Source organism: Cetorhinus maximus, chromosome 4, assembly GCF_964194155.1.
Source record: "Cetorhinus maximus chromosome 4, sCetMax3.hap1.1, whole genome shotgun sequence".
Taxonomy (NCBI): Eukaryota; Metazoa; Chordata; class Chondrichthyes; order Lamniformes; family Cetorhinidae; genus Cetorhinus; species Cetorhinus maximus.
The window spans coordinates 50425-65260 of NC_135882.1; the positions used below are offsets into that span (position 1 = coordinate 50425).

At 40.1% G+C, this 14836-nt stretch overlaps 1 protein-coding gene across 2 annotated transcripts in view; it reads left to right on the forward strand.

Moving 5' to 3' along the window:
- avl9 (AVL9 homolog (S. cerevisiase)) overlaps positions 1 to 14836 on the forward strand; it is a 145025-nt gene that overhangs the window by 14813 nt on the left and 115376 nt on the right. For both annotated transcript variants that reach the window (XM_078539792.1, XM_078539793.1), the window contains exons 2-3: positions 4800 to 4920; positions 10389 to 10474. In XM_078539792.1, coding sequence (XP_078395918.1) covers positions 4800 to 4920; positions 10389 to 10474 — 207 coding nt within the window. The remainder of the gene's footprint in view (positions 1 to 4799; positions 4921 to 10388; positions 10475 to 14836) is intronic.

Consider the following 14836-nt stretch of genomic DNA (forward strand, 5'->3'; position numbering starts at 1 on the left):
AATATATTTAACCATGTGATCTGCAAGTACTTGGTTGTACTTAAAACCTTTTCAGTAAAAAGGTGAAGGCTTTGAAAGCAATTAATAGATCATATTGTTGTGCTTTTCGGCACTACCAGGTTTCAGGCTGATTTCAAGCTCAGCTCATTTAAAAATTCCTGATACAGCTCTATAGCAGGAGGCCTACCCTCAATCAACAAATTTTTCCATTACTGCCACTTTGTAAATGTAAAGCTGATCGGGATATACAAGTGGTTTGGTAACCAGAGGTCATAAATTTAGAATAATTAACCAAAAGAGAATTAAAGCAAAATTGCTACTCCAAGAGAAAATTTATATCTGCAACATCAGATACCATAGGAGCTTTCAATAGAGAAGCTAACCCAATCTCCCTTGACAATTAAAACTGTGAGAGAGCAGTGGGAGGCATTCAAGGAGGTAATAGTGAGACTACAGGACAAATATGTTCCCGTATAGACAAAGGGGGAGACCAAGATTGGAGAGCCTTGGATGTCAAGGGACATAAAGGTTAGGATTAAGAAAAAAAGAGAAGCTTATGACAGATACCGAGGGCTCAATATGGCAGAGTCTCTAGAGCAGTATAAAAAGTGCAGGGGGAGCTTAAAAAGGAAATTAGGAAAGCTAAGAGAGTTCATTGGTGGGTAGAATAAAGGAAAACCCAAAGAGGTTTTTTAAATATGTAAAGAGCAAAAGAATAACTAGGGAAAGAGTAGGGCCAATTAGGGACCATAGAGTAATCTGTGTGTGGAGCCGGAAGACGTGGGTACAGTCCTCAATGAGTACTTTGCATCATTCTTCACATTGGAAAAGGACGACGCAGGTATAGACAACAGGGTGGAGGACTGTGAAGTATTAGAGGAAATTAATAGAGAGAGAGGAGGTACTAGCAGGTTTAGTGGCCTTAAGAATGTATAAATTCGCAGGCACGAGTCAGGAGTGTGATTGAATACTCCTCACTTGCCTGGATGAGTGCAGTTCCCACAACACTCAAGAAACTTGACACCATCCAGGACAAAGTAGCCCACTTGATTGGCACCACATCCACAAGCATTCACTCCCTCCACCACTGATGCACAGTAGCAGCAGTGTGTACCATCTACAAGATGCACTGTAGGAATTCACCAAGGCTTCTTCAACAGCACCTTCCAAACCCAGGACCGCTACCATCTAGAAGGACACGGGCAGCAGATAGTTGGGAATACCATCACCTTGCAGTTCCCCTCCAAAACACTCACCATCTTGACTTGGAAATATATCGCTGTTCCTTCCCTGTTGCTGGGTCAAAATCCTGGAACTCCCTTCCTAACAGCACTGTGGGTGTACCTACACCACATGGACTGCAGTGGCTCAAGAAGGCAGCTCACCACCACCTTCTCAAGGGCAACTAGGGATGGGCAATAAATGCTGGCCCAGCCAGTGAAGCCCACATCCCATGAATGAATTAAAAAGAAAGCCTGGACATGATGTATCTCGGGCAGTTGAGGGAGGAGATATCAGGGGCCCTGGCAGTAATTTTCAACTCCTCTCTGGCCACAGGTGAGGTGCCAGAGGACTGCTAATATTATCCCATTATTAAAAAAGGGAGGAAGGGATAGACCAGGAAATTACAGGCCAGTCAGTCTAACCTCGGTGGTGGGAAAGCTACGAGAAATAATTCTGAGGGACAGAATATATCTGCACTTGGAGAGACGTGGATTAATCAGGGATAGTTGGCGTGGTTTTGTTTAGGGAAGGTCAAGTTTGACAAATTTGATCAAATTTTTCAGGCGATAACTGGGAGTGTTGATGAGGGTAATGCATTTGATGTGGTCTACATGGACTTTAGCAAGGTTTGATAAGGTCCCTCATGGCAGACTGGTCAAGAAAGTAAGAGCCAATGGGATCCAAGGCAAAGTGGCATGTTGGATTCAAAATTAGCTGAGAGGCAGGAAGCAGAGGGTGATGGTAGAGGGATGTTTCTGTGACTGGAAGTCTGTTTCCAGTGGGGTTCCGCAGGGCTCGGTGCTGGGGCCCTTGCTGTTTGTGGTGTACATAAATTATTTGGACTTAAATGTAGGGGGTATGATCAAGAAGTTTGCGGATGATACGAAAATTGTTAGGGTGGTAAATAGTGAGGAGGATAGCCGTAAACTGCAAGAGGATATCAATGGACTGGTCAGGTGGACAGAGCAGTGGCCAATGGAATTCAACCCAGATAAGTGTGAGGTAACGCACTTGGGGAGGGCTAACAAGGCAAGGGATTATACTATGAACGGTAGGACCATGGAAAGTACTGAAGATCAAAGGGACATTGGTGTGCATATCCATAGATCCCTGAAGGTAGCAGGGCAGGTAGATAAGGTAGTTAAGGCATATGGGATACTTGCCTTTATTAGCCAAGGCGTAGAATACAAGAGCAGGGAGGTAATGCTGGAACTGTATAAAACACTGGTTAGGCCACAGCTGGAGTACTGCGTGCAGTTCTGGTCACCACATTGTAAGAAGGATGTGATTGCACTGGAGAGGGTGCAGAGGAGATTTACCTGGGCTAGGGGGTCTGAGTTATGAGGAAAGATTGGATAGGCTGGGGTTGTTTTCCTTGAAGCAGTGAAAGTTGAGAGGGGACCTGATTGAGGTGTATAAGATTATGAGGGGAATAGATAGGGTGGTTAGGAAGGCACTTTCTCCATTAGTAGAGGGGTCAATAACCAGGGGGCATAGATTTAAGGTAAAAAGTAGAAGGCTAACAGGGGAGTTGGGGAGAAATTTTTTCACCCAGAAGTCGGTGGGAGTCTGGAACTCACTGCCTGAAAGGGCAGTTGAATCAGAAACTCTCGTAACATTTTAAGTTTTTAGATATTCACTTGCATTGCCATAGCCTCTAGGGCTATGGGCCAAGCGCTGGAAAATGGGATTTGTGTAGTTGTTGATTGGCATGGACACGATGGGTTAAATGGCCTCTTCTGTGCTGTAAACATTTGAGTCTAACTATTCATTCATAAATGTAATTTGGGTGCTGCAGACCTGGGGGTGCTGGGTCTCAGCCCCTGCTAGGAGCAGCCATGAATATATCAGTGCAACTATTGAGGTAGGTTAAGGGCAATCAGCCCAAGCTTACACCCTGACAGGTCCTGATGGGACCATCAGCTTGGACTCTCCGGAGCCCTTTTAAGCACACACCAGATTCCAGATTGGAGCGTTACGTGGGTCCCCCAGAAGTCGCAGTGGCGTTGTGGCCTTCAATAGCACCAAACTTCTCAACATTTGCTGCTATTGGGATTGCCTTTGTGTTTCATGTAGAAGGGCACCCAGATCCTTCTGTACTGCTGCATTTTGGTAGTGTCTCTTCATTTAAATAATATTTTACTCTTCTGTTCTTCCTACTAAATTATATAACCTCACATTTTCCCATATTATACTTCAACCAAATTTTTGCATACTCGTTTAACCTACCTATAGCGTTTTGCAGCTTCTTTGTGTCCTCCTCACAACTTGCTTTCCCACCTATCTTAGTACTCTTGGCAGATTTGGCTACAATACTTTTGACCCTTTCATCTAAGTTATTACTACAGAGTATAAATAGTTGAGACCCCAGCTCTGATCCCTATTACACCCCACTTGTTATAGTTTGCCAACCTGAAAATGGCCCATTTACTGTGACTCTGTTTTCTGTTAGTTAGCCAATCATCTTTTATCCCCAACACAGCTCTTAGATTGTGTAGTAACCTTTTAAGAGGCACCTTATCGAATACCTTTTGGGAATACATCTACAGGTTCCCCTTTATCTAACCTGCTCAATACATTCTTAAAGAATTCGTAAGAAATTTGTCAAACATGATTTTCCATTCACAAAACCATGTTGCTGACTGTTTGATTATATTACGATTTTCTAAATATCCAGCTCCGATGGATTCCAGCATTATCCCAATAATGTTAGGCTAACTGGCCTATAGTTTCCTGCTTGCTGTCTTCCTCTTTTTTTGCATAGGGATGTTACAATTTGTGGCTTTCCAATCTGGGGGACCTTTCCAGAATCTAGGGAATTTTGCAAGATTATAACCAATGTAATGCCTATCTGCTAACTTATCCAAAAGAATTATTAGATTTCTAGCAATTGTTGAACAAATGCAGTTTTTTGGAAAATAGTATACTGTCAACCTTTTATGGATTGATTGCCATTCTCTCAGATGAGCATTACACTGTTTAATAATTAGCCAGCTTCTTCTTTCTATGTATAATCTTATTTGTAAATACATTTGGAAGATTCATTTAGCTGGTATCAATTGGCATAATATTTTCATTATTTGGATTGCCTTTGTTACTGAAATCCTGGGTAACCTCTAATAAGCAACTTGCTTTGTTCAGGGTTAACTCCAACACTGAACAGAATAAAATAATTGAAGCAAATAGGAGACTAGATCTGCTTACGGAAAATAATTTTGGGACCTTTACATGAAGAACAGCTATCAAGAAAAGCTCAAACTAGGTTGGACTGGTTCCCAGATGTAAATATTCTGGATCGTTCAGCAGGTATATAAATTTGGTCACCACAGAATTGAATACTAGAATGCATATAGAACCTGCGGAGTACTGCTAGAAACAAAGTGATGAATTAAATGGATAAAGAAGTTCCTAAAATAGTTCTTTGTCCTTTTATGTTTACAAAGTACTTTTTTGATTGCCTTTTTCCAGCCATTGTGATTTCTTCACTAGTTGTCATCTGTAGAGTATTGCATCTAACTTTTTCTTGTCGAAAATTATGTGCTACTTATTATAATCTCCATTCTTGAACACTACAGGTTGAATTTTCATATCCACCGTTGGTTCCAGAAGAAGGACATGATGGTCACAGCTTGCCTGAGGAGTGGAAATACCTCCCATTTCTGGCCCTGCCTGATGGAGCACACAACTACCAGGAAGGTAAGATAGATGAGGAAACATGCTCTTATATTTACTACACCAAGATAACTGTATCAACTGGTTAGCTCTCTCACCTGAGTCCATGGACATGGTTACAAATCATACTGCAGGACCCGAGATCATTATTCTGAAAACATTCTGATGTCAAACTCCTTGTTCAGTTGGTTCAGATGGATGAAGATTTGAGTTCTCCCACTGTGCTGGCTGCATTCTACTCGTAACACCAGGAAAAACTAAACGACCTCCATGTTCATCTCATTGCTGATGTGGATTTTGCTCTGTGTATAATTGTTACCATGTTTGTGTACATCACAGCCAATGTATTTTAAATAATTGTTGTATTTGGAGGTCTTTTTTAGGGATGTAATAAGGTTCTATATTAATACAAGTTAGTCTTTCTTTTCCTTCCTTCCTTTCTTCCTTTCACCCCCAGCCACCCCCACAGATGGAAATTGGCAGCACTCTCGGAAGGCAAAGCGGAAAATCATCTGGGGATGCTGTCCCTTTTGGTTAGGTGTCCTGCCATTTGGTGTCTCAATCTAAGGAAAAGCCAAGGGCAATATTGCAGACACCACCAAGATTGGGAAGTGTAATATCAGCTCAGTAAATAGGAAAATAATGATTAATATCAGGTTTGGGTTTTAAAAGCTTAACAATTGTAAGAAAAAGGAGGCAATGGGTTGTGTACTTTGGCAGTCCTGGGTTAGAGTTAGAAGCTGCACATGTCTTGATTTCAAAAGATTAAGGGCTGAGTCTGTCTTTTAGGACAATGTATTTGGAGATTATAGGATACAAGAGAGAAAAAAAAATTAAAGGGCCATTGTTGTGAATTGCTTTTAGTTTTTTTTCCAACAAGAATAGCCAAGGTTGCGGGAAAAGTGTTTTAAAATATTTTTCAGTAGTATGCAATATTGTAATTTGTAATATCCAGCTTAGATTTTTGTAAGTTTGATAAATTATTTTTACATCTTTTTTCAAAGTTGCAGCTATTTTATAAGTTGATGTGAACATTTTTTTAAGCTTATTGTGGCCTGCAGAATCAGTGCTGTAGGAGGTGGTTTAGAGCTAAATCCTTTGGCCTTTTTTTAATGATAGCTTTCAGTTTCAAGACCTGTGAGAAGCATCCAGGATATCAGTTGTCAGTTGATGTCAAAAGAGTAAAGCCTGGTCCAAACTTAACAAAAGGGCTTATGGCAGCATCCTTGCTTGCTGTTGGGCTGTTATAATAAGGCCTGATTTGTCCAAGCACAATGTTAATTGTTATGATCTGGTTAGGGGCCAGTAACATTTTGTCTAAAATAGACAAATTTGAAATACCAAGAACGAAGTTAATATGAATTAACAGGCAAACTGAGGCACACTGCACGTTAAATGGCAGATACAATCAAGACAGACCCCACGGATTTCTCAGCAACCCACCCAGACATCAATGACCATTTTGAGTCACAATATCTTGTTAAAACTTGTCTCCCTCATGAGGGATTTCAACTTTTCACTTTCAAAGGTTTAGCCTTTTAATTCCTTCAAAAGTTGCTCCAATTCGAACTGCCTCAACGACTGTTCATCTCTCAATGGTTCATTTTCTCCTAAGACTGCATCCCACAGGATTCACAAAGCTACAATCCTGCCTCAAATTACCAGTTCACTTTCCAACTCTTTTGCAGACTAAGCTGGCACTGCCTCAGAACTCCAGTCTCCCGGCTGCACCAAGCTACAAATGGCTCCCAGGGTCTCTTCTGAGCCCTAACCCTCTCCAGCATGGAACCTGTGACTGTCCACCACCACCTCAGTTCCCCAGATCTTCCCTGAGCCCTAACTGCCTTGAGCCTACGAACAGCATCCAGGGCATCTGTGAGTTGTGATCAATGCAAGGTCCAAATTGCAACCAATGGCCCTCAAACTGTCTGGAGCCGTTCAGTGGCCTTTCAGTATCCTCTTTCCCCTGCTGTAGAACACTCAGATAAATTGAAACCAGAGAACCTTCTTCAGCTCCACCCATCTCCAGGACGATGTAGCCTTCCAGGGTTCACTGAATGCTTTTAAACTAATTTTTTAAACTCCCAAAACAAAACCCTTCTTTGCAAGGAGTGTAAACACCGCATCTCCAACCCTCCAGCTAAATAAGCCCAGCAGCTGGTGTAGGATCTTACCTTTCTGGCTGTTAACCCTTAAGTCAGCATGTCCCAACTTTTTAAGTATAATAGACTCCCAGCTGCTTTTGTTGCATTTATCCTTTTTTCTACAGTTAAATTATGATCTTCCCAGAATGAAGCATTACCTCTAAAATATTAACTGAACAATGAACTAGATATTCGTCACATATTAAGCAAAAGTGTAAAATGCCGCAAATTCAACAGCATCAGTGGAGAGTGCAGTGCATTTAACGTTTTGGATTCATTTTTGCAATGTTTTGGGTGTTCTTAAGCATTGCTCTAGCCAGAAAAGGGAACTGGTTTTGGGCGTGTGAGCAAGGAAAGAAAATTGGTGCCAATAGAGTTTGCTTTGCAGAACCTCCTCAGAAAACTGCTGGCAGAGTAACATTCTGCATTGCCCATCTTATTGATGGCAAAAGGTTCGGGCTCCCTCCTGCATCAGCCAAAAAATATATTTAACCATGTGATCTGCAACTACTTGGTTGTACTTGAAACCTTTTCAGTAAAAAGGTGAAGGCTTTGAAAGCAATTAATAGATCATATTGTTGTGCTTTTAGGCACTACCAGGTTTCAGGCTGATTTCAAGCTCAGCTAATTTTAAAATTCCTGATACAGGTCTATAGCAGGAGGCCTACCCTCAACCAGCAAATTTTTCCATTGCTGCCCCTTTGCAAATATAAAGCTGATAGGGATATACAAGTGGTTTGGTAACCAGAGGTCATAAATTTAGAATAATTAACCAAAAAAGGAGAATTAAAGCAAAATTGCTACTCCAAGAGAAAATTTATATCTGCACGATTACCTTATATAGTGGCATCAGATACCATAGGAGCTTTCAATAGAGAAGCTAACCCAATCTCCCATGACATTCTATGACATTACAATTGCTGAATCCCCCACCATTGGCAACCTGGTGCCAATTGACCAGAAACTTTATAGGTTATAAATATAACCTATAAGAGAAGACCAGAGTCTGGGAATTCTGCGGCAAGTAACTCGCCTCCTGACTCCCCAAAGCCTGTCCACCATCTTACCTCACAAGTGAGGGATGTGATGGAATGCTCTCTACTTGCCTGGATAAATACAGCTTCAGCAACACTCAAGAAGCTCAACACCACCCAGGACAAAACTGCTTACTTGATCGACACCCCCCCCACCACCTTCAAAATTCACTCCCTCCGCCACTGGTGTACAGTGGCAGCAGTGTGTACTATCTGCAAGAAGCATTGTAGCAGCTTGCCAAGGCTCCTTCAAAATGCCCTCCAAACCTGCAACCTCTACCAGCTAGAAGAACAAGGGCAGCGGACACTGCAAGTTTCACTCAAACCACACACCATCTTGATTTAAAATTATATCACTGATCCCTCTCAGGTCCAAAATCCTAGAACTCCATCCTTCGTAGCACTGTTGAGTGTACATAACCTCATGGACTGAAGCACTTCAAGAATGTGGTTCACCATCTTCTGAAATGCAATTAGGGATGGGCAATAAATGCAGGCCTTGCCAACGATGCTCATACCCCAAGAGTGAATAAAAATACATTCTTGATGGGGACTAAACTACAGGGTTGTGGAGAAAGAGTAGGACTATATTGGACAGTTCTTTTAAAGAGCCATTGCAAGCTTGATGGGCCAAATGGCCTCCTTTTAACCAAACAAGCAATAAAAGTAGCCTCTCATTCTAACTAAACTCAGGATTTTGAAAAGACTCACACTTTGCTTTAAAGGATTGATTTCAACTCCTTAAAAAAAAAGACAGCGTTTCACATTCTCAGGACAAGCCAAAATATTTTATTAATCATGTTGAATTGTTTTAATTTTTTTTATATACATGCATGGGATGTTGGCAGCCAGCATTTATTTCCCATCCCTAATTGTCCTGCCGCCTTGAATTATGTAATTATATAAATCAAAACTAACACTTCTGTGAACTCCTTGATTTGGAACATCCCAGCTAACCTTGAGAACACTCCACTGTTATGTACTTTAGCAAAGGTGAATGCACGTAATAAGTACAATTACAAGTATCAGTAAACCGGGTGAACCCTTAAAAGCTTTTGGCAATGTTTTTCCTAAATGTAACTTCTTCCCCCACTGTTGAGGAAACCCAGTCTTTTAATTTCAACTGGGTAATGCAAATAATGCAAGGAACCTAATTTGACCTCTTGATCAAAAGCAGAGTTTCAACTTCAAACATATAAAACAAATAATTTTTTTTTTACAAGGCAAGAATTGAAGATCCCTGCCCTGGAGGATTTCTTCAGAATGATCTTTTGTAGTCCTGAGCCTTTGCGCCATATGCTTTATGCACATATCCCCATGAGTGTAGCTCCTGTTTTGTTGACTAACCCATAATTACACAATACTGATGAAACTCTACAAGACTGTTGAATACTGCTAGACTTGCAAATCCATCAAATAGTTGGAAGTTAGTGAATACATCTCCACCAGAAATATAAGCCCTGAAGTTCTAACACTACCAACTGTCTTCCATACCTTCGCAAGTCATACCCTTTATCTCACGAGAAGAGGGAGGTGGTAGGAAATATTTTCCATTTTCTTTCTAGAGTTGCTACTAGGATTTCAGTGAAATACAATGGTGCATGCAAAATCTTCATAGTCACTTAAACATTGAAGACACCACACAACCATATACTAAGTACAAAACTTGAATTATGATAGAGGGAACAATTTGAGCCACTAAGGTACAGAATTGTGGTTACATGCCTGGTGATGGGGCAGTTTGAGGTGGTAAACGTAATTATTGCACAGTAAGATTATTGACATAACATTGAAGTGTACAGAAGAAAGAAACAGAGGGCAGGTGATGATCTGGAACAGACTGTGTGAAAGGATGATAAAAGTAGATTCAGTAGTAACTTGATAGAAGGAATTGAAATATGCTTGGAAAGGAAAAAAAATCACAGGGATATGGGAAAGGAGTAGAGCAATGGGACTAATTGCCTATCTCTTTCAAAAACCAGTATAGGACTGATAAACAAAATTATCTCAATTTGTGCCATATGATTCTATGATTGACTTTGTTTGGCTATGTTGGTACCACTGTGATGAATAAGTATTGGGGTAATTGTTAATAACAGTCATATTCTATTATGCTGTTGTCACATAATTGAATATTTGTGCCCTCGTTATTAACTTATCATTTCAACTTGAGGTCGAAGCACCAAAAGTTACCAACCACTTTGAGAAATACTTTATTAGCAATTCTCATGCTATCCCTCTAGAATATTTTCAGTTCAACCAGAAATTCATCCTTTTCTATGATTTTTATATTTTTGATTTTCTCTCTCCTTAGATACCATTTATTTTCATTTACCTCCGAGGAGTGGGAATCGAAAGACAGTTTATGGTGTTTCCTGCTATCGACAAATTGAAGCTAAGGTTTGTTTTCCTTAGTTAAAATGTAGGTTTAATGATTTACCTTCACAACTGAAGAAGTGCAATAAAACAGATTGGAAGGGAAAACTAAAACTGTTAATGAAACGCAGCCCACATATACTTCCATTAAGGGCAATGGAGACATGAGAATATCCCATACATTTACAAAAGGGCAATAAGGGTATGTGATAATGTTCTGAACTCAATGTGTTTGATGCTCAATTAGTCACTTAATCACAATATGTGAATTTTTCCGGAATTGTTGCTTGCAACTGCAAGGAATCCTTTTCATGATTTGCTGAACCACATGATGTGAAAGTCCTATCCAAATGTGTTGATTGTGGCTGTTCTGTGACAACTTCTGCTCTGAGGGGGGCTTAAGAGTGTCATATTTAAAAGGCGATTCAGGCCAAAGTAGAAGGGCAGCTGTATTCTCTAAATAAGGAAGTTGATACAAGTTATGCAAGTTGTGTGGACCAGGAAGAGCACGAGCAAAGGTCACCCATTGAATGTAAGGTCAGTTGTCCCACGATTATGCAGCATTTTGTAGTCTGACTGTCTGGCCCACCTTGAATGTGAACCAATTCTGCTAATGGAACTCAGTATTTTAACTTCAGCCTTCAAATGGGCTCCCATCCAGCAAGAACATACTAAATATTAGTCATATTTACACTCCAAAAGAGTGGATCAGGGAAGTGCATTCTTCATGGCTTTGCCAACTTAATCCTTAATGGCAACTGTAAGAATAAGTGTATCAGGTAGAATGGCTGTAAGTATGTGCGCAGACATTACCTCCGTAACCATTTGTGAGAAGAAATAAATAAAATAGGTGACTAGTAAGACAATAAAGTAGATGCAAGAAAGGATGCATTGACATAATAGCATCATGTTAGAAAGACGTAATTAGCCCTGTGAAAGGAGATCCGTGAGGACCTTGATGTAGCCTTGCTGAGGTTAGTTGCAAGCAGTTGGATAATGAGCTTGTGATTTCCCTTGCTTCAAATTTCTGGTAAAACCCACTCATGCCTAGAAATCTCAAAACTTTGTTTTGTTGTAGGCACTGGGAAATCCACGATAGCCTTGACTTTCACATCTCTCAGAGCCACCTTACCATGTCCAATGTATGGCCTAGATGCATAACTTGCGCTTTTGCAAATTCACTTTTAGCCAGGTTCATCACCAAATTAGCTTCTTGTACTCGAGTAAATAATTCTTTCAGATGCTGTAAATGCTCCTCCCACGTCAGACTGAAAGCGATTAGATCATCAATATAAACGGCACAATTGCTGAGATCCTGCAATTACTTTGTTTGTCAGTCTTTGAAATGTCGCAGGTACATTCTTCATACCAAATGACATGACTTTAAACTGATATCGTCCACTTGGCATTACGAAAGCTGATATCTCCTTTTGCCCTCTCCGACAATGGTACCTGCCAATGTCCTTTTAGCAAGTCAATCTTTGTGATAAATTTCGATTGTCCCACTTTCTCAATGCAATCCTCCAACCGTGGTAAAGGATATGAATCCGCTTTTGTCACCGCATTCACCTTTCGATGGTCCACACACAATCTTTGTGTTCCATCCGGTTTCGGTACCAGTACAACAGGCAAACTCCAGTTACTGCAACTAGACTCAATGATGTCATTTTGAAGCATGAAATCAATTTCTTTTTTTACTTGTGATAACTTTGCTGGATTTAATCTATAAGGTTGTTGCCTTACTGAAGATGATATTTCTATACATATATCATGTAAAGCTAAATGTGTCTTTCCGTACTTATTCCACAAATAGGTTTATGTGACTGCAATAGCTTTTCCAAATCACTTTGACACTTGATGGGAAGGTAACTCAATATTGCATTTAAACTTTCAACTTAACCAATTTGATTAGAGGAAAATCAATTTCAGGGTCCTGCACTTCTACCTCTTTCTCATCACCTCCTTTTGTTCCTCTTCCCTGTCATAGTAGTTTTTAAGCATATTTACATGACACACCCTCTGCTTCTTTCTCCTATCTGGAGTATTTATTAAATAATTTACTTCACTCAATTTCTTTTCAATCATGTAAGGCCCACTAAATCTTGCATTTAATGAATCCCCTAGTACTGTTAACGAAACTAATACTTTTTCTCCAGAAACAAAGCTGCAAATTTTAGCCACCTTACCTGCTTTCACTTTCATTACTTGCTGTGAGATCTTTAAATGTTCCCTAGCCAACTCACATGCTCTGTTCGATCTTTCCCTGAAATTTGATACGTAATCCAGGAGAGTAGTTTCTGAATAAGCTTTCTGATATAACTGTTTTAATTGTAAATCATTTTTCTCTAACTCCACTAACCTCTTTGAGTTAAACACTTCAATTGAACTGTTCTGCATTCCTTCCTCCTGAACAATGTTATTAAGTACAGTGCCAGCTAATTGGATTTCGACACCTTCTTCTTGCCTTTGAACTGGCTGCTTATCTTGTTTATTTTGTTCTTCCCTATGGGCTTTTGATCTCATTATAACACAATCAGGGAGCAATCCAGGATGTTCCTTCTGTACCACTTCTGTTGACAACACTTCTACTGGCTGCTCAGCTACCATAAGAATCACCCACATTTGCGATCCAGCTATATCATTACCCAGAATAAATTGAACTCCTGCAATGGGCAATTTTTCCACCACTCCAACTCTAACTTCACCATTCTTCCATTTGCTCTTTAAATTTACCTTCTACAATGGAATAGGTTTAGCATCTCCACGAAACCCACTTATTATTACCTTCTGCTGCAGCACCCTCTCTGAATAACAAATATCACTATCCCAAAACATCAAGCATTGACTAGCCCCTGTGTCTCTTAATATTTTAACATCTTTACCCGGTAAAATTTACTGTAAAACCTCGAGAACTAGTGGTCTGATTCCTGAGTTTAGAGTCGCTTGAATTAGAAGCAAAGGACAGAGAAATGGTTTTTAACAGGGAATTAGAAATTGTGAAGATGGAGAAGGAGGAAATAGGAAGATAATTAGAAAGAAACTTTACATTAAGACTCCACTCTGTACACATGGAAAGACTTTCCCTTCACATATAAAGTCTTTAAACATTTCTGGAACCTGCTCCTCAGAATTCTCTTGAGTAAACTGTGAACACATTCCCACTTTTTTACCTTTCACTGATTCTCCCTGTTTCACCTGTACACAAACCACTGGTTTCTCCAGTGCCTCAGAACCCACAGTACTTTTACTTTTGGAGCTTTTCTGTACCCCAATAATTCCTACGGATTTTTCCTGCAACCTCCAACACACTGACTTTGTGTGCCCCACTTTATTACAATGAAAACACCTCAATTTTCAAATGTCACTTCTACCTTCAGCAGCTTCCTTTTTGTTCTGACAAAAAACTTACTGGGAGCTTCCAGCTGCTCCTCCCTTTCCCTGACTACCTATCTTCCTTTCACCTTCCCACTTTTTATCCTTTTCCAATTTGACAGGGTGACAGAAAAAAGGTTTAGCTCTATGAACTAACTGATAATCATCAGCTATCTCTGCTGCTTGTCTTAAAGAATCAACCCTCTGTTCCTCCATAAGTTCTCACTACTGAAGGGATTGAATCTTTAAATTCTTCCAAAAGAATGACTTCCCTCAGAGTTGCATAGGTTGTCTCTATTTTTAACGCCCGCATCCACCGGTCAAAATTACTTTGTTTTACTCTTTCAAACTTAATATAAGTTTGCCCAGGCTGTTTTCTCACATTCCTAAATTTCTGCCTGTAAGCTTCAGGAACCAGCTCATATGCACTCAAACTAGCCTTTTTCACCACATCATAATTCACCGACATTTCATCTGAAAGCGAAGCATTTACCTCAAGCCCCGTACCTAATAACTTAGATCGTAATAATAATGCCCAGTTTCCCTATGGCCAATTCATCTGTTTAGCTAGCTTCTCAAATGAAGTAAAGAATGCTTCAATATCTTGTTCCGCAAACTTTGGAAGAGCTTGTACAAATCTAAACATCTCCCCGCTGGGTTCTACTCTGGAGACAAATCCTTCCTCACCTACTGATAGCTCTTTTTTCTAGCTGCCAACATTTTCAGTTGGAATTCTCTTTCTAATTATCTTCCTATTTCCTCCTCCTCAATCTTCGCAATTTCTAATTCCCTTTTAAAAGCCATTTCTCTGTCCTATGCTTCTATTTGAAGTGACTCTAAACTCAGGAATCAGACCACTAGTTCTTGAGGTTTTACAGAAAACGAAACAAATATATAAACATATACACATGGCTACAAATTACTACTATCATATCTTTTAACAAATTCCCAAACTAACCTCCATTAAGGCAACAGCAACCCATAGACTTAACCAAACACCAGCCAAGCATTTTC